Below are 21,330 nucleotides of genomic sequence, written 5' to 3'. Positions count from 1 at the left end.
AGTAAGAGAGTCAAAGTCCTGAGAAAAATGATCAACAAACCTTAACTATTATCTTCTCTTGACGTTTTTTCTATATCATCTTCATTATTTTCCTCACGTTGTCTCTGGGACCGTCCACTATTCACATTATCACCGTATCACTTAGCATGGGCAAAAAAGTTGTCACCTCAACTAATTAACTTGCCCTCTCTTTTAGAAGTATCTCTAATTATTTTCCTAAAAAGAAATTATAATAAGAGTCCAACACAAAATAAATATAGCAAGCCATTTAAAATTAATATAAACGTACTAAAAAGCAAACAAAATGAATGCTCTTAACTAATCGCTTACTAATTATCAATGTTTTAAATCAACAACAGAACTCTACGTACGTCTTTGCCAAAGAGAGAACGTAACCATCGGATCTTAGCTCATGATTAACTAATTAATTAATTAATTAGAACAGACGCATGGAATCTTCCAATCAAATGTATATTTATTTATTTATATATCTCGATGCAACGTATTCCACGGCACGCAGCTGTCGTTATCGAGTCGATCATAGCGTACGTGGTGCATGTAGCAAGAACAGACCAGCAGAGCATAAGAGCGAAAGCATCAGCGGATATGCAAATTTCCTATAAATAGTTCGAAGGTTCATTGCCTTCACATATCATCAGTTAGCCAATATTTAGTTTCTTGTTAAACCATTTGGAAATCGAGCAGCTGATGGGTATTCCGGCCGCCACCAACATGAAACAGTGCTTCTTCTTGGCGGCATTGTTAGCTCTAATGATAAGCAGCAGCAGCGGCAGCACTCGGCCGCGCAAGCTGATCAATACAGAGATGCCAATGGCGGAGAGACACGAGCAGTGGATGGCACAGCACGGGCGCGTGTACCAGGACGAGGCAGAGAAGCTGCGCCGGTTCCAGATCTTCAAGTCCAACGTCGAGCGCATCGAGTCGTTCAACGCCGCAGGGAGGCACAAGTACTTGCTGGGCGTAAACCAGTTCGCCGATATGACTAACGAGGAATTCAGGACCTCGCGCACTGGCTTCAAGAATATCAAGGCTCCGGCGAACGCAATCGGGAACAGAGGATTCAGGTACGAGAGCATCTCTGCGACGCCAGTGAGCATGGACTGGAGGGCGAAAGGCGCAGTCACTCCCGTCAAAGATCAAGGGCAATGTGGTATATAAATTAATACCAATTTGAATGAACTATTTAGTTAGTTAATCAACCAAATACGATATACCTAAATGTATGCGCTGGACGAACAAAAACAGGGTGTTGTTGGGCGTTCTCCGCTGTGGCCGCAATGGAGGGGATCACCAAGCTCTCCACCGGCAAATTGATCTCGCTCTCCGAGCAAGAGCTGGTGGACTGCGACGTCCACGGCGAGGACCAGGGCTGCAACGGCGGCCTCATGGACGAAGCGTTCAAGTTCATCATAAAAAACGGCGGCCTCGCCGGCGAAGCCAAATACCCCTACCAGGCCAGCGACGACACCTGCAGCAAACAGAAATCTTCCCCCTCTGCCGCCGCCATTCGCGGTTACGAGGACGTGCCGGCCAACGACGAGGAGGCGCTGCGCAAGGCCGTGGCCCACCAGCCGGTGTCGGTGGCGATAGAGGCCAGCGGGTTCTCCTTCCAGTTCTACACGAGCGGCGTCTTCACGGGCGAGTGTGGCACCAATCTGGATCACGGGGTGACTGCGGTGGGATACGGCGCGACGAGTGACGGCACCGAGTACTGGCTGGTGAAGAACTCTTGGGGTGCTAGCTGGGGAGAGAAAGGGTATATAAGGATGGAGCGAGATGTGGATGCCAAGGAAGGTTTGTGCGGTATCGCCATGGAGGCTTCCTACCCAACCGCTTGAATTCAACCTACCAAGCTGCATGCATATTCACTAGTCCATGTACGCCTTATATATCCAGTCACTATCCGCTAATGTATAGCTATATGTCTGTATGTATGTTTCCGTAAGTATGTGTACACGTATAGTTATTGTCTCTGATCTTGTTGATTATACTTTTACAAGATGAAATCGTTCGCTTCTAATATTTTGATCGCACCTGATCTTAAATCATCATGAAAGAGATAAATCATGACAACCGAGCGAACAAATGATGATATTATTGATTATAAATGAATTTATAAGAGTTTATGAATAAGTTTGATTTATATTTGTTATATATATATAAGTTTAATTAAATACATAAATTTGAACAACTTATTAAATAAATAAAATTGAATATATATGTATTTAGTTTCTTAACGTTTGTAAACAATGCTTAGTAAATAATATTCATGAATAATATTAGTGAATAGTATTCATAAACAACATTCATGAACAATATTTACGAACTATATTTATTAATAAAATTCGCATCAATATGTTAAATAAATAATAAAATAAAAAAATTTAAATTATCAAGTTTAAAAATCAATCAAATACTTTAAAGTTTTAAGCAATTAAATAAACTTGAATTAAGAGTTCGATAATATCTAAACAAATCAAGCTCAAGTTAAGCTAAGCTTTAATTAAGAGTTCGATAACACCAACAATCTTAGTTCATTTTAAATTCAACTCGATTATCTTACTAAATAAATTTAAACATCTCAAAATTTAACTGGCTCGTCTTGTACGAGACAGGATCTCTTGGACCACTTTTTGTGGTCTAGAGAATGTGCCACTCGTATTTACGGTCGGATCATCGTCGTGATCTAGCTGCAAATGGTTGCGATCCCTTCTTGGGTTCACCGTCCTCATCAGATTATAGTTTTGTTCAGAGCGGGCGCCAGAGGCCGCCCGGAGGACACCCTCGCTCGCCGCCCAGTAACCTGACCACTTATCCAGCACCAGAGACTTCCGGACGATCTCCGACCGCTCGTTTCGAATAAAAACTATAGCCTGATGGGGACGTTGAACCCAAAAAGGGATCGTAATAATTTGCGACCGAATCATGATCACGATCCGATCGTAAATATGAGTGACATATTCTTAGATCATAAAAATGGTCTAAGAGATATGTGCTCATCTTGTACAGCCTCAAAGACAGCTGGTTAGTGCATAGGATTTAAATATAAATATATTTTTATATTCATCATTTTTTTAATCGCCAGTTGGCTTGGGGTTCAAGCGCATCAAAAACCTCGCCCACTCTTCGCCTCCTTCCCCATCAATGGCGGCTTTTTGACCTCCATCGTGAGTGGATCTCTCTCCATCCCTCTATACTCTTGCTTCAGTTTCATTTCGTTACATCTTAGCTTTCTGTCTGGTAGGCGAAAGTAGTCCTAAATGTTACCGGTGTTCCGGGCATCGCTGTCAGACATCTTCTTCTGAGACCTTTGAATGCTTTCGAGGGCCCGAATTCCTAGCTGCGGCCGGGAACTTTATCGGCTTCCTCGTTGCCTTTGAATGCTCAAGGTTAGACGATTTTGATTTTCGATCGATTAAGGCTTTTCTGTCGTTAATTCATTCGATGTTGATTTGATGAATGTCTTTTTCCATGTTATTTTGTGTCATGGGGATGGGATCTTCGGTAGTTGAGTTGCTGTCCAAGGTAACTAACAAAGTATATTTTGACATACGCATTGGCAACCCTGTGGAAAAGGACGTTGGGAAAAATGTGATAGGATTGTACGGAGATGATGTCCCCCCAGACAGACAGCTGAAAATTTTCGTGCTCTTTGCACAGGTCATTTCATCCTCTGTTTATTTATTTATTATTTTTTGTTTGGATAAAAATTTTCTTTTTGGTTACTTGGGATTCTTGACTTTTTTGTGCTTTGATCAGGAGAGAAGCGCCTTGGATATAAAGGATCTTCATTTCATCGCGTAATCAAGGATTTCATGATTCAAGGTGGAGACTTTGAGAAGGGAAATGTAAGATCTCTGGTTTGTCTACATGATTTGTGTTTGAATGCATAAAAAAGTCAAACTACTTCCAATCATTGTAAGAAGCTTGAAGAATGCACACACACACAAAAACCCTGAAATGAATGGCCTTTTAAAAGTAGGGCCATGAGTGCTGAAGTGCTACAATGTGCTTGACCAAGAAAGTGTAGCACTTTTATGGACTCTTTCTCTATGGCATACTATGAATGAATTTTAATCATACATATAAAGAAGATCTAAACGTATATACAAAATATCCAGGGATTTGGTAAAAGAAAATTGTTAAAGTTAAATAAGGTTGACATCTTCTTCGCACATCCTGTAGTGTTAACAGATAAATGTCCTACTTGTTTACATCAGTGAACTTAAATTTAGTCTCCATGGTGCATTGGTAGCCTATGTATCACCATAACATAAGATGAATACTTCATAGCATTGATAGAAGCTGATGCAATCATGCTAATTTATGAAATTCCCTCAATTATAGCTCTGTATCTCTATGTTCAATTGTGATGCCAATGCCAGATTTTTTTTTTTTTTTAAATCTTGGAGGCATATTGGTGGCAATTGATTAGGATTTGAAATTTCAAATTGTAATTGGTTTTTAGTAGTATTCTATTTCATGTTTGATACCTATATGTTTTGGTAGGAGTTTGACAATGGTAATTTATTTTACCACAATTTTTTTTTTTGTTTTAGGCTACCACATGATTTATTATACTTATCATATAATTGAGATCTTGAACATTTCTCTAAAATTCACTAGCAGGGTTAACATTGTTGTTATTGGCAAATTGTGTTTGTTCAGTAAAGGCCGTATTATATTGATCAAAACCATCTTCAAGGTTAGGTAACCAATGTAAAAATAATATAAAAACGATCCATTTGGGCATCTGTACATTGATCGTTGCTTTCAGAAAAGTTACTTGGACCTCCTCTTAATGTGATTGTGAGTGAGTGGGCATGTTATTCATAGATTTTAAAATGCATAAACTATAATATCTAGTAAAATCATTGGATGATTCATTCTAGATTTTATAAATCTAAGCACGTCTTTCCAATTGATGGGGTACAGTATATATAGGTTGAGTTCAGATTTTTTACTCCTAGTCCTAACATCTATATCTCTAATGTATTTAGTGGAAGTTGGGGTATTTCCTCTTATCACCATGAACTAAGTTTATTGTCAAGAGATGATTCAACAAATTAGGGTATTTCCTCTTTCATATTGCCTGCAAATCATGCTTCCATAGTGTTGGTACCAGTGCTTCCCTCAACAACACAATAGGCTTAGATGGAGCAAATAGTTGACATTCAGACTGATTTTTGGAGATAGATGATGCCTAGATTATTGAAAATGAATTTGATACATTGTTCCAAACTACTTGAGGCGATGGAGCAACAACCGCTTGACTCATCTTGTATAGAGGCGCCTCCATGTCGCACTTATATCCAACGCCATTGAGCTGGATTTGGAAAGTCTATCTCCTCACTCAAACACATCCCGACTCGAATAGGTTGATTTCCTGATAATTGATTTGTTTAATTTCATGTCACTGGTGGTAAAAGCATTTATGACCGTACATTTAGAGATGAAAACTTCAAGTGTAAGTTAAACTTTGCCAGCCATTAATTGTAATTAGTATTATTATACCTATAAGGGATCGTTATTTACTCTGAAATTTCCAGTGGCTCATCTGGGTCCTGGAGTGGTTAGTATGGCAAACGCAGGGCCCAACACTAATGGAAGTCAGTTCTTCATTTGCACAGTTAAGGTAAATAATGTTTGAAATTGATACCTGAAATCTGTTCTAGTATTTAGCATGGATGCATCTCTCCGCTAGCCAATATTTCACTTGACAAATAGTATAGAATTGTATTTTTGGTCATTTCAAAGACAGTATCTGCCAACACAAAATAGCTGATTTCAGTTGCTTTCATTCTTGTCAACTGAAATATTTGTAATTCCATGTGGATGCTTGCTTAGTTTTGGACACGGCAATTGGAAAGTTTCCACATGAAGTACTACAAAGCTGTATCTTATTCAGATAAATTCACACATTTCCTTTGCAATTTTGTTCTTAAGCTAGAACTCAATGGGCTTCTATTGCTTACCTAATAATCATATGAAAATATTGTTACTTGTTTGCTAGCTGCTAGATACACGAGTAAGTTGGGATTGAATTGCTTAGATTCCATCTGTTTGGGAAAATATTTTCCAGGAGCTGGTTGGGCACTTGATTTGTCCCGCATGACTGGCTCTACTTTTGCTTGAGCGGCTCACTCAACGAGTTGGACCTACAGAAAGAGAAAATACTTTCCCCCTTATTAAGAATATTTTCTAATAGATTTCAGTATCACATTCAAACAGCAGAAGATAATCTCTTTTTAAAAAAAATAGGAATTGTTTTTCACAAACAAACAAGAGCCTGAGGCTTTGTGGAGGGAGGACTTTGTCCTTTTATCTGGAAATTCTTCTTTCAAGGTTGGAGACCATGAATGGTGGCGCAAGGGGACAGGACAGAGCCTGTCTTGTCCTCTTTCCTACTTTGAGAAATTTGGGATCTAAATTTCCCAGTTACTTACTGCATTTAATGTAATAAACATGAAGATCTTGTAGGTGCAGCGAGGATCAACAAGAGGGGGGTGAATTGCCTGCAAATAAAAATTATACCCTCTTCAAAACTTTCCAACTCTTAAAATAAAACAACAATATAAAATCAACTACAGAAATAAAAGGAGACAGAAATTAACTTGGTTACAACCAAGTGGGTTGATAATCCAGGGCAGTAAGAAAAACTCCTTCTCAGAAGGCGGAGAAGCCTTTTATATTTTGACAGCACAGTAGTTGCTTAAACAGAGATTACTAGAGTTGCTACTTCGTTCGTATTCGTTGTTCTTCAATAGCTACCCGAGACCCCCTTTATATAGGGGTTCTAGAGTCTATCTGTTAACCTGATCTTCGGGATCAGGTTTGACTCGAGAGGGATCGGTCGACCGATCCGACCGATCCCCAGGTTCGGTCGACCGAACCTGTTGTACCTACCCATCTTTCCGTCCAGGTGCAGTCTCTGTGGATCGAGCTCAGGTTCGGTCGACCGATCATTGTGTTCGGTCGACCGATCGACCAACGGTCTTCCGCTGGCCCGATCAAAACGCTCGACTGAGTCTCTGGATAAACGTTGGTTCGGTCGACCGATCAAGAGGTTCGGTTGACTGATCAGTCCCCCAACGGCTGGCTTGCTGACGTGGCTTCTGACATGTCACCAGCGGTTGATCTTCTGAGGATTGGGGTTCGGTCGACCGATCATGGGGTTCGGTCGACCGAACCGTTGACAAGTCAACTCCAGTTGACTTGCTCCGGTTCGGCTCCTTGGGTGATTGCGGCCATCCGGAATAGGGCTCACCCGAACCCAGTTCCCGGCCTTCTCCTCGAGCAGTCTTCCGTCCGGCTTCTCGTCCCTCGAACGCCGCGCACGTTCTTCTCGCTCCACCGGAGTACTCTTCCGCAGCTCTCTCGTCCTTCGGACGCACCAAGCCCGTCGGCTCCCTTCCCGTGTCGTCCTTCTCGCTAGCTGCGTCTTCAACTCGACTTCCTGCACTCCTAAGTTCCTGCACACTCAGACACAGGGTTCAGACAAAACGCAGGACCTAACTAACTTGGTTGATCACATCAAAACTACCACGGGGTTCAACAATCTCCCCCTTTTTGATGTGCATCAACCCAAGTTCAAGTTAGGGTAAAACAGACAAAAAAAGTAATTTTGAAGAAAAATTACTAAACTAGCATATTAAGCATAATATTTGCAATAAATAAAATTGCAACAGTAATTAAAAAATTAAACTTTTAATTTTCCTAACTCCCCCTAAACTTGTACTTTTCTCTCCCCCTTTGATCACAGCAAAAACGGGGAAGCAAGTTCTTAAGATAGAAAAAAAAATTCTAAGTAAAAATCCAAAACTTAGAAAAGAAAAAAAATTGTTTGTATACTTTCAAAGCATTTTAATTCTACTTTTAATGCTTTTTCGGAAAGTTAATTAAACATTTTGTTTCAGCTTCCAGGTCGTAGTGAGGCACTAGGCCTTCTTGGTTATTAGAGCAACAACCACTTCCTTAGACAAAGCCTTCATAAGGAAAATGTTTAATTTTCTCTCTATAAAGCTTTTAATTATATGTTTAATTTAGCACAGATTTTGGAACCCAATAAAGGATCCTTCCTACTGGATTAGTCAAAAATTTAGGGGGTACATAATTTTTAGGAATTTTCCTAAGTTGACCCTGATGCTTCCTTATATACTAGTTTAATTTTCCATAAATTTTAAGTTTTGATTTTGGAAAAACATTTATCTTTAAGCATGCATCAGATTTCAATTTTTCAATTTCCAATTTCCAATTTTAAATTTTCATTTTCTGATTTCAAATTTTCATTTTCTTTTTCTAATTTATCTAATTCTTTAGAAAGAGCTTTAATAAATCTAAACGATTGATTCGGGGTTAGATTGCGTACCTTACTTACCTGATCTGGTGACGCTCCCCCTTCACTGCTGCTTTCTTCTGACGTTCCTCCCCCTTTATCCATGCTCATGTTTGAGCTTGAGTGTTCTTCCGGCTGATGGTTCGCCATTAGCTCCAACCCTAAGAATTCTTCGATGTCTGACTCAGAGGATGATGAATCTGACCACGTAGCCTTCAGATTCTTGTGCTTGGAAGGTTCTGGTTTCTTGTATTTTGACTTTTCTTTTTCTTTCTCTTTTCTCTTTAGCTTTGGGCAGTCATCTTTGATGTGCTCCTCTTTGTTGCAGTTGTAGCAACGAACCATCCTCTTCTTTCGATGCTGCCTCTGCGATCTAAATTTGTTAGTACTGAAAAACTTATTGAAGTGTCTTACCAGTAGTGCCGCTTCGGATTTGTCGACTGCGGCTTCGGAGTCAGAACTGTTCATCTTTGCCTTTAAGGCAATGTTCTGACTTGTCTTCTCTGCTCCGTTGGGTTCTGAAACTCGAGACTCGTGAAGTTCGAAAGTGGAAAATAATTGTTCTAAAGTACTTACCTCGAGGTCCTTAGAGATGTAATACGCATCTACTAAGGAAGCCCACTCCGGAGTTCTCGGGAAGGCATTGAGCGCGTATCGGATCGAATCCCGGTTGGTTACCTCTTCTCCAAGGTTCGTTAGTTGCGTTATCAGCTCCTTGATTCTCGCTTGGAGTTGCGCTACCTTCTCGCCTTGGTTCATCCGGAGGTTCGTTAACTGGTTCCGGAGGATGTCGCGCTTCGCTAGCTTCGCTTCGGAAGTACCTTCGTGAAGCTCCAGGAATTTTTCCCAGAGATCTTTCGCGGAGTCGTAGCTTCCAATCCGGCTTACCTCCTGAGGTAGCAGAACGCTGAAGAGGTGGAATTCAGCTTTTCCGTTGGCGACGAAATCGGCTTACTCCTTCTTGCTCCACGTGTTTTCTTCTTTGTCTTTAGGAGCTGCAAAATCATATTTCATAGTAATTAAAATATCAAAATCTGTTTTAAAGAATACCTCCATTTTTCGCTTCCATGTAGCGAAATCTCCGTCGAACTTCGGGGGATGAATGTTCGTGCCGGCCATTGTTCTGATCTTTGTGCTTCAGATGGAGGTTAGTCCCTCTGAGTCTGTTGGACTCTGATACCACTTGTAGGTGCAGTGGGGACCGGCAAGAGGAGGTGAATTGCCTGCAAATAAAAATTATACCCTCCTCAAAGCTTTCCAACTCTTAAAATAAAGCAACAATATAAAATCAACTACAGAAATAAAAGGAGACAGAAATTAACCTGGTTACAACCAAGTGGGTTGATAATCCAGGACAGTAAGAAAAGCGCAGTAAGAAAAACTCCTTCTCAGAAGGCGGAGAAGCCTTTTACACTTTGACAGCACAGTAGTTGCTTAAACAGAGATTATTAGAGTTGCTACTTCGTTCGTATTCGTTGTTCTTCAATAGCTACCCCGAGACCCCCTTTATATAGGGGTTCTAGAGTCTATCTGTTAACCTGATCTTCGGGATCAGGTTTGACTCGAGAGGGATCGGTCGACCGATCCCCAGGTTCGGTCGACCGAACTAGCCGTACCTGCCCATCTTTCCGTCCAGGTGCAGTCTCTGTGGATCGAGCTCAGGTTCGATCGACCGATCATTGCGTTCGGTCGACCGATCGGCCAACGGTCTTCCTCTGCGCTGGCCCGATCAAAACGCTCGACTGAGTCTCTGGATAAACGTTGGTTCGGTCAACCGATCAAGAGGTTCGGTCGACCAATCAGTCCCCCAACGACTGGCTTGCTGACGTGGCTTCTGACGTGTCACCAGCGGTTGGTCTTCTGAGGATTGAGGTTCGGTCGACCGATCATGGGGTTCGGTCGACTGAACCGTTGACAAGTCAACTCCAGTTGACTTGCTCCGGTTCGGCTCCTTAGGTGATTGCGGCCATCCGGAATAGGGCTCACCCGAACCCAGTTCCCGGCTTTCTCCTCGAGCAGTCTTCCGTCCGGCTTCTCGTCCCTCGAACGTCGCGCACGTTCTTCTCGCTCTACCAGAGTACTCTTCCGCAGCTCTCTCGTCCTTCGGACGCACCGAGCCCGTCGGCTCCCTTCCCGTGTCGTCCTTCTCGCTAGCTGCGTCTTCCGCTCGACTTCCTGTGCTCCTAAGTTCCTGCACACTCAAACACAGGGTTCAGACAAAACGCAGGACCTAACTAACTTGGTTGATCACATCAAAATTATCACGGGGTCCAACAGATCTCTTTTCTTTTGTACCTGACCCGCACATGGATAATATTCATGCTGACGTGCATGGTGCAAACTAAAAGGATAATATTTTTTGGTCCAAACAATGTTAATAAAGTTGATGATGATGGAGCTCATCACTTCCGTAGATTACTTGCTTCTCCTTCAGAATGTCTCCTTTTCTTTCTTTCTTTTTCTAACTAATAAAGCTATCTGATAATTAGTATGAGGATGGATCTTTGTGATTTCCTGCGTCATGTATTTTAATTGAATACTCGATATACATTTGTCTGTTAGGTGCATGCCTTTTCTCATTGACAAGCTTACTTCACAGGAATCCCTCAGAGGCAAAACCACACTCATAAAACAAAAACTGATTTTTGAACCGCTTTTCAGGCTTATCACTATCTCTATATGTGTATATCTCTATCCATGATTGGCATTTCCTGAGCGAGTTAGGCTACTTCATGAAATATAAGTTTAAAAAGGATCTTAGTTTTCCTTATCTCACAAAAACGAAGCTGGGAAAGGAAATGTTCACTGGTTTAGCGCCTCTTTGTTCCAAAACATTATGGTTAAGCTTCATCAATGCGAAAATATTATGCAAGGAGATCCATCATGGTTTAGCTTATCTTGTAACAGTAGATTCTGCAGAACATTTAGTTCTCACGACTGCACCTTGAAATGTTTGAAAACTTGAATAGGTCTGAATGACTACATGGGCAACTAAATTTCAGTATCGAGGGAGCTGAAACACTGGTACTTTTATAGTTAAGCTCATTTAAACTTCATTCCAAGCTTCAATTTTGGGGAAATGTATAACTTTCTTGGAAAGGGTGTTGCTTTCATATATTTCTTTTCAATTCATTGCAATGTAATGGGTCATCACAAAACCAAGATTGCATTAGTGTGTTTACACAAACTGGGTTTATGCAGACACCATGGTTGAACAAGAGACATGTCGTCTTTGGTCAAGTTCTTGAAGGCATGGGGATGTGATGAGGTTGATTGATTCTCAAGAGATGGATCGTGGAGATCGGCCCAAGAAGAGCGTTATCATTAGTGACTGGTGAACTACCGGTGGTTTAAACTTTTTGATTCAGAATAATATCATCTGTCCCTAGTCATCACCATTTTTTCCCCTTAAGAAGTTGCGTTATGCTTGCCTCATTGTCACAGATCCTTACTGTTGTATGGATGTATCCAAATAGCATTTTGCAGGCTGTAATATGATCTATAAGGAATTAGAAAAATAATCAGAGACGTTTTCATTGCAACAAGATGCTTGAGATCAAACGGACAAACTGGAGTTACTCCATTTTTAGCAGGGAGGCTTTTGATCACTGCTCAGTTTTTGGACTGGAAGCTATTTTCATCAATTTTTTATATATGTTATTGTTTCAAGTTTATAAAATGTTTTTTTTACCATCTAAAGCTTTTAGATGAGTAATCAAATATGTACTATTTGTCTTCCTTCGGCTTGTCAATGTGCCATGTCTCGGCCAGGCATGGCATGGCTCAGAGCTGCTGGGCTGGGCCATGCAGTCTATGTATCAACTCAGCCAAGTTACACATGATTCCCACCTGATGTTTCCTCTGCAAAACCTTGTATTCTTGGAGTCATGACCCAACTCAGCCTGAAGCTGAGGTAGGCAAAATGATTGAAACCATGGAGTTACATGCTACTCTCAATCGTGGAAATTTTAGCACTAGTGGAGCAGAGAAAAAGCTAGGGAGACAAAGGAAGCTTAATGCAAGGGGACGATGGAGGCAACTGATAATGGAGGGCTTCAACACTGAATCAGGGGGTACTTGGCAGGCTCTACTAGCTTCTCCCATTTTTAAGTCGGATTCCCTCTGAGTGGGAACTCCACAATGTTGTTTGCCTGCACACTATCACAAAAGCCTATGCACCTAGAGGGACATCAGCTTTAGAAATTGGTGTACCCTTACCAAGGTTGAAGATGTGTTGGATGGTGGGGAGGTACTCCTCACTGCTTGCATGCTTAGTGCTCTTGGATAAAAAAGAGGATCAATAATTGTTTCTGGACAGTTGTTTATTGTTGTAGGAGCATTTCAATTTCATTCCTTCTTTGCTTGATTGGCTTTAAATCCCTCTTTACTTCAAGCTTTGTGGTGTCTGCTTGCTTTTCTACGCGCATGTTTAATTAACTTTGCAGGGAAAAAGAAATGATGTTGGAGCAGAGTTAGACCGTTCTTTAAGCTTTGAGTCTTTGATACCGTGCATGTTGCGATTAGTTTAGTGAGATATTTTTGGTGCTAAGCCTTCAGTGCGTACAAGATGCGTGGAAGAAGAATAGGAAATGGAAAGGCAAAGTCCAAGGGCGAATATAAAGAAAATGCAAGTTCGTAGGAATAAAACGAACAAAAAAGAAACTGGGTGCTGAAGTGCTACTAAACCTGATTAATTAATTAGAAGAAGCAACAGAGCTTTATTAGTGACTAGCATAGTCATGTACCTAAATAAAGTAGATGATAGTAAGGTAGAAGAAGTTTAAATCAACTGAAATAACACATGACTCACTAAATTGAACAAAAGAATAGCCTATATTTTCATCATCATTAAAAGCACTTTATATTTCAGAAATACTGATTTCAACATTGTTAATAGTAGATTTAGACAGTTTCTCTAACACGCTCAAAATTACTAAATAATTATAGTTATTTTTTTTATTGGACAAAACTACTCAAATATTGATTAAAATTGTTCCAATTTAATTAAACTAGTCCAACTTTATGGTCAAAATTATTTAGACCAACTTTAAGCAAAGTTCTACATTGGAGTAACTTTAACTAAACGTGTTTCACGAAGTTATACCCGAAATTGCTATAATAGTATGGGAATAATGATATTTTAAAGATATATATAAGGTGTCTTTTGATATTTTTTTTAAAAAATGAAATATATTTTTCATGCTGATAAAAACTAAGGGACAACTTTTTAATTTTTACACTAAATTTAATATATTAAGAAGACTTATAAGCGTGACTTGAGCTATCATTAAGAGCTATAAAAGCCCACGGAGTTCTGCAATTTGAACCATCCAAAACTCAAGACATGGCTCAGGCTGGAGTAGCTTGCATAGTAGCAATGCTTCTCGCTGTCTCCGTAGGCAATGCTCTAGGAATCAGAGTTGAGAAAAATGGCCAAATCAGTGATGAAGTGAAGGGTGCCTACAAGCGAGTGCAGTTGGCCTCTGCAGCTTTAGTCGCAGGGCAACATGGTGGGATGAAAGATTTGGCTTCGAAGAAGAGGTCAGTTCCATCAGGGCCAAACCCCATGGTGGACTCTCCCCATGGATTTGAGCAGGTCAGGGCTCAAAAACCTACATAAGAGGATCGTCATTGCCGCCGAGGATGAAGTGAACAAGAAAAGCAGTGACCATGCTGTTAGCTAGCCTTTTATCTTGCCTTGAGATGAAGAATGATATATAGCATCTAGCTTTGTTGCCTTCGTGCACTTGATAGTGTGTCTTTTTTTTTCCTTCATGTGATGAACAAATAATTGGGATTGTTTAAACTTTAAGTGATTCATGGCTAGTTCAACTTACTTCTTAGAAGTTCTTAGAGATGATGGAAATAAAGGATTCTGTCTGCAATCGACTTTGGCAGCCAAGCGATCAAAATACAAGACCAGAATGACCCTCACGAACCATAGTGACATTCATTACAAACAAAGTTGAGGATGCAAGGGTGGACGCCTGAGTCTCAGATAACTCCCTCCCATCACACTTCTCGCACAACTGACCGATAGCAAACCCCAGCTGCTTGCGGCACGTAATAAGAACAGGGTGGTGGTGCTTTGCCAAGTCGCTCTAATCCGCCTAAAAATTCCTGAACAAACAAAAGAAACGATCAGCGTTCAATTTGTATTATAGTACTAACTATAGATATTCAATTGCCCTAAACATGGATATTTTAAGGCAGACAGTTATAAATTTCATGCAAAATGTTATTCTTCAATTCCCAATGGCAAGATCTAATAATGAATATACCAGCCAACCAATGGAACTCTTCAGCATATTTCTTGTTCTTCATCTCCTATTAGCAACCATAAGGCTTTAGCGATATGCGAATCAACAGCATCAAAAGTAACATGGCAAAACCTTATGCAAACATCACAAAACCTTGATTCCAAATAAAACTAGTTGGTTGATCCCCACAATGCATGGGCCATTAAATAAATTGATATTAAAACTCGTACAATTAATATGCTATAAGACTTTTTTGGAGTAAAGTTATATGATAAATTCATAATCGTAAAAATACTTTTAATATTTCAGTTGATGTCAAAATGCACGAGTAAAGTTGAATTGATAAAAACATTTAACTAGCAACTATCAGTTCTTCTAACCAAATTGATACCTGCATGTTTCTCTCAACTAAGAATAAATATACGCATCGAAGCACTACGTTTCACTTCTACTATAACATGCAAATTTTGTTTTCAATTTAAACAGAATGATATAACAATGTAACATGACATGCTATATATAACATACATATTTAATTTTTCTATGAATTAAGATGTGTATACTTTTTCTTTGAATCAAAATCATTAAATCTCAATACGTTGCATCCACAATTATAGTAAAAGATGATTATGTTCATTCTAGATGTCGCTTATAGCTCATCCTCAGATTATGTGAAGGAAGATTGATCCTGTCCGAAACTGTGAAGCTAGAAAGTTAAGAGGTGGTGGCTTCGCTGACCGGACATGGACTCTGCTCCGCTCTACAAAATAAATGGCGTCAGTGTCGGGTCAGAGAAAGGGTCTCTTCTTTGACGTTCAAGTCAGTTACCGGAAAATATAGAGAAGTAGAGCAACAATAGCAACAGTGGAATACAATGGTAGGTGAAGGACTCCCCTTTATAGAGAGTCCTGATGGGCAACGCGTGCGTGCTTCTTGAGACATGTGCATGCTCTCCCAAGTATCCCATAAAAGGACTTTGTCAGAAAAGTACCTCTGACACCCTACCTTAACAAGGCATGCATCTTCCTGACGCGACAGTAGAAGCTTCGGTCGTACGATCCGCCTGTCGACCATGCCTCGTGTCAGCGGTACTATCTCCTAAAAGGATATCGAGAAATACTACAATGGTCATGTTGCTTGGTCGAGCGGGGTAGCTGATCGGTTGGGACTCCGCTGCATCCTGTCACTCCATATTGAGCGTCAGCTGTCTTGCGTGTCATCCCGAGCCTGAGTGGAGGTCAGCTCAGACCCATCTCCTTCCGGTCGGGGCCTGACCTCCCGACCAGCCATTGCAATTGTTCTTCGCTCGACCCTTTGACATCCGGAAGTTGATCATCTTAACATTGACCTCCACTCTAGCGATTGACCTCGTGTCAGATAAGTTTCTCTCAATCACCGCAGTAGAGATAAATTACAATATCAACTTAGAGCTGACTGTTAATTGACTAGGCGTGAGAGAAAATTAACCCTCTAATCAATTGGGTATCACATCGCATCCACAATGGATTGTCCTATGCATAATCGTCCCTCATTGACTAATGTTGCTGCTGTTTCTTGATATCAACTTTCAGTCCTTATCCCATAGTTACTCCTCAGATTGCTCCCTTTACCCTTCAGACTTATGGTCGCATGGACTCAACCGTGGCTATGATGAGGAAGTAGAACCCAGCACTCAGCTACAATGTGGTTTCCAGCATCGAGCAAGTCGATGATCATAGCCCCAAGAATCACCCCTTTGTTCGCCTTTGTTGGTGCATTGTTGCCCCAGCATTCCTCTGAATGTCAAGGATGATGCTGCAGATCGAGCAACATTAATGTTGCTATACAGCTCACTCGCACTTGCTATCCGGCAAGTGACACTGTAGATAAAGCCTCCTGCAATGGCCAGCAACCTCTTTCCCCGCCTCAAGCATCAAGGTGTTGCAATGACGTCTTCTTTCTTGTCACTCTTGTCACCGCTTATATGACCACCTTATTGCAATCTCTTCGCCTGGAAATAGTTTAATTTATCATGGAAGAAATGGTTTATCAAAGAGGCCACTTATCTCTCCTGTATGTGCCAACACAGTCAGCTGCTTGGCTTGTACCAAGTAGTTGAAGCAGGGGACACAACTTGGCGGAACTCCTAACACTTAATGGCCTACGTTGCTGACACAATAAATTGGAAAATATATTTTCGTCGAAGACATCTTCCCCCTATGGCGCAACCTTCCAGTGTCTTTATGTCAATGCGATTCCAGAACATTTCTGTGTGCAAAATTACGATATATACAACATCCGTTAGTTACCTTAGCTTGTTCCTCTGTCGCAAACTTTTCATGGTAGCACAGTGAGAGAACTTTGAACAACTTCCCTTTTGTACAAGCATAGTAATTGTTTTTCCTTTTTTACTCAAATGAATCCTGGTATGATATATACTCTATCAATGAAGAGACCCCGATAACAAACAAGCATTTGATCTAGAGTTCTATACATTTAATCCTACGAAGCACTAAACATCCATGGATTATTTGGTTGCACAAACAGAAGCATAAAAAAGGAATCTTGGTAGGAGAATGTCGAAGGGAAACGAGGACGAACCGACTCTTGACGCTGACGAAAAGGCTTTAATTTCCGGAATCTGGAAGTGATCTTGCCTTTCAAACAATGTATCGGAGAAGACGAAGCGCCTAAATATCTGGAGAGAAAATGACGCGAATTTAGAAGAAACGTAAGTCAAACCTAGTCTAACTACGTGGCGACATAAGAACACTCCACGTAATCATAAAATAATAGGAATCATTTAAAATACTCCTCTCCGCGGACCAACACATCCTCCCGCTTGGGTCGGCTTGCCATTAACTAGGGTTTCCATTTTGATTCGAAAAGCTTGGAAGCACCTTTTACATCTCCGTTTCTCTTTTCCTTGTTTTTTTCTTCAACTCTTAGCGCTTAGGCGATGGCGGACTGGGGGCCGGTATTGGTGGCTGTGGTATTGTTCGTGTTGATGTCGCCGGGACTACTGTTCCAGATCCCGGGTAAGAGCGGACGGGTGGTCGAGTTTAGCAACTTCCACACCAGCAGCGCGTCGATTCTCGTCCACGCCATCATCTATTTCGCCCTCATTACCCTCTTCCTCATCGTCATTGGCGTCCACGTCTATGCCGGCTAGACTCAACCCAGCACCGCAAGGCATATAACTGAAGGTGTTTTCTTCCATCTATCTATATCAGCTGCTAGATTGTGACCAGTACCCGTACTTCTTACTCCTCGTCTTTTCACTCTGCAAGTTCTATAAGACCACCGAGGGAAAAAAAAAGCGTTTTTGGTTAATTTTAATTAGTCTGCCATAATTTTCATTTCTCGCATGATTAAGCTGATTTGATATGGAACATCATCGTAGATTCAGAGTCGGAACAAGATTAAGCATATAATTATTAAATTTGCTTGTTCCTTTGGACAATGAATTTGATCGGACTGATATTGAGCAATTTTCACCAAGTGACAACAAAAAGACGGTGATTTGGTGACCTCCATTGTGTGTGGTCTTCTCAGAGTCTCTAACGCCCCCCACTTTCGCTCGTACCTTTTAGTCACGAGGATCGCGTGTCACTGTGAAAGTAGGAACACGCCGCGGACGTTTGGTGCCTTGTTTGGTGATCGTTGTTGATGATGCAAATTCCATGAAATACCCTCAAGGGTGATTAATCTGCCCTAAGGAGAAAATTTTCAAAAAATATTATCAATTAACATTTAATAAAATTGAAATGGAAGAAACTTTGACTAAAAGTCATGTCATAGCAGTTTTCGCCAAACTTGTTACAATAATATTATATAATATGATATCCTGCACGTCTCCGCGACTCTACACGCTTAGAACATCAATATCCTTTTTTTAATTTTTTAATTTTTAAAAATTAATATTTACTTTAATATAAATTCTAAATATATTAGGGTACTTGTTATAAATTCTAAATTTTTTATTTTTTATTTTTCTTTTTACTGAACACTATAAAATCTGAATCCTAAGATAAAATCTTAATTTTTTTTTCAAATAGAAATCTCAAATATATTACTATATCCTATAAATATTTAAATTTTTTTTCCATTTTTTATTTTTTCTTATAACTGGACACTATGACCCAATTGGAAAGTCTAAATCCTGAAAATAAAATCTTAAAATCTTTTAGCTTGAGCATATTCCAATTGAAAAATCTAAACCCTTTTCAATTTGAACACTATATTCCAATTGGAAAATCTAAACCTTACATGTAAAGATTAAAAAAAAAATTAATTAATTTTTTTAATTCAAAATTAAAAAAATAAAAATACCGTTGATATAATGAGAGCTCGCACGCATATATATATAATTGTTATCCTACGGACCTTTATCTATGGAATTATACAGACAAACTCTTTCTCATTATTTCTGATCGCGTCATCCTATTTCTCCTTATTTTCTTATCCTCTCGTCCCGGCCGAAGCCTCGCGCGCCTACGTCTCTCTCTCGCCGCGATCCTCCTCGCGCGCCTGCGTCTCTCTCTCTCTCTGCGTCCCAATCTGGCGTGATCGCGGCTAGATTCCGGACGCTATCGCGACTGGACGTGATCACGCTAGATTCCGGTGAGATCGCGGCAGGATTCCGTCGCGATTAGATCCCCTCGCCGCCGAGACTTCCTCTCAGCTCGGCGGTGGGCAGGCGGTAGCAGCCGGAATCCATGCCACAATCCCCAACGGGTTCACCCCCTGGCCTATAGTGTGGATGGGTCCAGGCGGCCGGAGGCCGCCGGCGGTGGGCAGATGGCCGGCGGCCGGGCGAGGAGGCACGGCGAGCAGCTTCGATGAGAATGAAGAAATACAACAGAGAATTCTAGGCTTCCTTATGTGGGTTGCGGTCGGCGAGTGATCGGCGGGTGGTGGGCGGTCGGAGGTGAGGAGGCGGGGTGACTGGTGGGTGGCGGTCGACCGGCCGGCCGGCCAGAGGCGAGTAGGCGAGGTTGTCACGATCGGCACACAACGACGAGAGAGAGGAGAACGATGATGGTAAAAAAATATAAAAATATAAAAAGAAATCAAATTATGTCGCGGACGAGTCCGCATGCACATGTCCGTATTTTAACAAAACTATATATATATATATATATATATATATATATATATATATATATATATATATATATATATATATATATATATGAATTGATTTTATTTAGTATTAAAATGTCAAATTGTGTAGTAAATCAGTGGGCTGATTTTTTTTAATCATTCGATTGATTTATGTTTTTTTTTATAAAAATCAATTTTAAGTAAAATCAATTGATCAACCAAATCATAATTGATATGAAATTAATTTTTATATGTTTATTTATCTCTCCTGATTATATTCATGCATTCAAATACTAATTTGATAAAATATATTAAGAACACTAATTTTTAGAATAAGAAAATAATTAAAAATTTTAATTCATGTTAAAAAAATAATAGCTCTTACTATATTAGGTCAAATTGATATTTGAGAACATGTATATAATAAATAGAGGTAGATGAATACACCAGCACAAGTTTCATATAAATCCTATATCATTTGATCCATCATCCAATTTTGGACAAAGTCGGCTAATGGACTAAACAACCTCAGATTGATATGAAACTAATTTCTATGTGTTACTTTACCTCTCCTGAGTATATTCATGCCCTCAAATACCAATTTGGCCTAATATATGATTTTTTTGAACAAGAAAATACATGATTTTTTAACCAAATATATTGAGAGTAATAATTTTTTAAACACGAATTAAATTTTTTTAATATTTTCTTGTTCAAAAAATCATATATTAGGTCAAATTGATATTTGAGGACATGGATATAATCAGGAGAGGTAGACAAACACATAGTAAGTAGTTTCATGTCAATCCGAGATGGTTTAATCCATTAGCCAATGATCCGGCAGTAAGAATGGGGGACCCCCTTTAGCAGAGTCAACGCCACGTGGAGGTTGAAAGGTAAAAGACCAACCAGAAGCTTGGCCGAGCGGATAAAGATTGGGGCGACCGGCCGAATGTTCCGAGCGGAAGCAAAGACACCCCGGCGTGGAGTCGGGGTTCCGACGCTCATGTTGAACAGAGTCGTATGGCCGAGCGGATAACCCGCTCGGCCGAAGGCATAAAGTAGCAACACTGCGAACAGTCCACACAACATAAGACCGGTCGGACGTGAGGGAACTGCCGACCGGTCGGACGCTCTGCATAGGGTAAAAAGAGAAAAGGACAAGGGAACATCTTCTGACAGCAGGTATGTTCGACGAGGAGGCCATACGCAGTATCTTATGGCAGAGGGTTCCGCTGTCCCATCAGAGATGTGTTTGGACTGTAGCAGTATGGTGTCAGGTAAGCTTTTCTGGCAAGCCCATACAGAGGTATGGGCTGAGGACACGTATTCGCCTCGGTATGTGTGCGGGAGCCCCTTCCCAGCTCTATATAAGGAGCTTCACACTTCGCCGGAGGTACGCATTCTCTGATATTGAGAGCCACTTCTTTGTTGTCCACTTGCCTGATTTGAGCGTCGGAGGGTCGTCGCCGGGAGCCCCTTCCCGGACCGACTTCTTTACAGGTTCGCCGGAGCGCCGTACGACCGGGCGAAAATCTACGTCAGCAACAAGGAGAGCGCCACGTGCCCAGCGTCCGTTGATTCAGCGATTCGGACAGGATCAAATTGGCGCCGTCTGTGGGAACGCAC

The 21,330-nt window shown here is 40.8% G+C and overlaps 2 protein-coding genes and 1 long non-coding RNA gene across 3 annotated transcripts; all 3 read left to right on the top strand.

Moving 5' to 3' along the window:
* Positions 1 to 659: 659 nt before the first annotated feature.
* LOC122024829 (senescence-specific cysteine protease SAG39-like) lies at positions 660 to 2,025 on the top strand. The gene is made up of 2 exons (XM_042583547.1): positions 660 to 1,171; positions 1,267 to 2,025. Exons 1-2 carry the CDS (start codon positions 709 to 711, stop codon positions 1,857 to 1,859), a joined length of 1,056 nt encoding a protein of 351 aa, XP_042439481.1. The 5' UTR covers positions 660 to 708; the 3' UTR covers positions 1,860 to 2,025.
* A 1,073-nt stretch (positions 2,026 to 3,098) lies between these two features.
* Positions 3,099 to 11,956, top strand: LOC122022549. The gene is made up of 5 exons (XR_006123011.1): positions 3,099 to 3,188; positions 3,266 to 3,410; positions 3,530 to 3,681; positions 3,781 to 3,869; positions 11,558 to 11,956. It is a non-coding gene; the product is annotated as an uncharacterized LOC122022549 (long non-coding RNA).
* Positions 11,957 to 17,489: 5,533 nt separating this feature from the next.
* LOC122025007 lies at positions 17,490 to 18,067 on the top strand. The gene has a single exon (XM_042583763.1). The coding sequence runs from the start codon at positions 17,555 to 17,557 to the stop codon at positions 17,765 to 17,767; it is 213 nt and encodes a 70-aa protein (XP_042439697.1). The 5' UTR covers positions 17,490 to 17,554; the 3' UTR covers positions 17,768 to 18,067.
* Positions 18,068 to 21,330: the final 3,263 nt, after the last annotated feature.

This window comes from Zingiber officinale, chromosome 9B (assembly GCF_018446385.1).
Source record: "Zingiber officinale cultivar Zhangliang chromosome 9B, Zo_v1.1, whole genome shotgun sequence".
NCBI classification, from domain to species: Eukaryota; Viridiplantae; Streptophyta; class Magnoliopsida; order Zingiberales; family Zingiberaceae; genus Zingiber; species Zingiber officinale.
The sequence above is the reverse complement of the archived record's forward strand: the minus strand, read 5'-3'. Positions and strand labels throughout refer to the sequence as shown.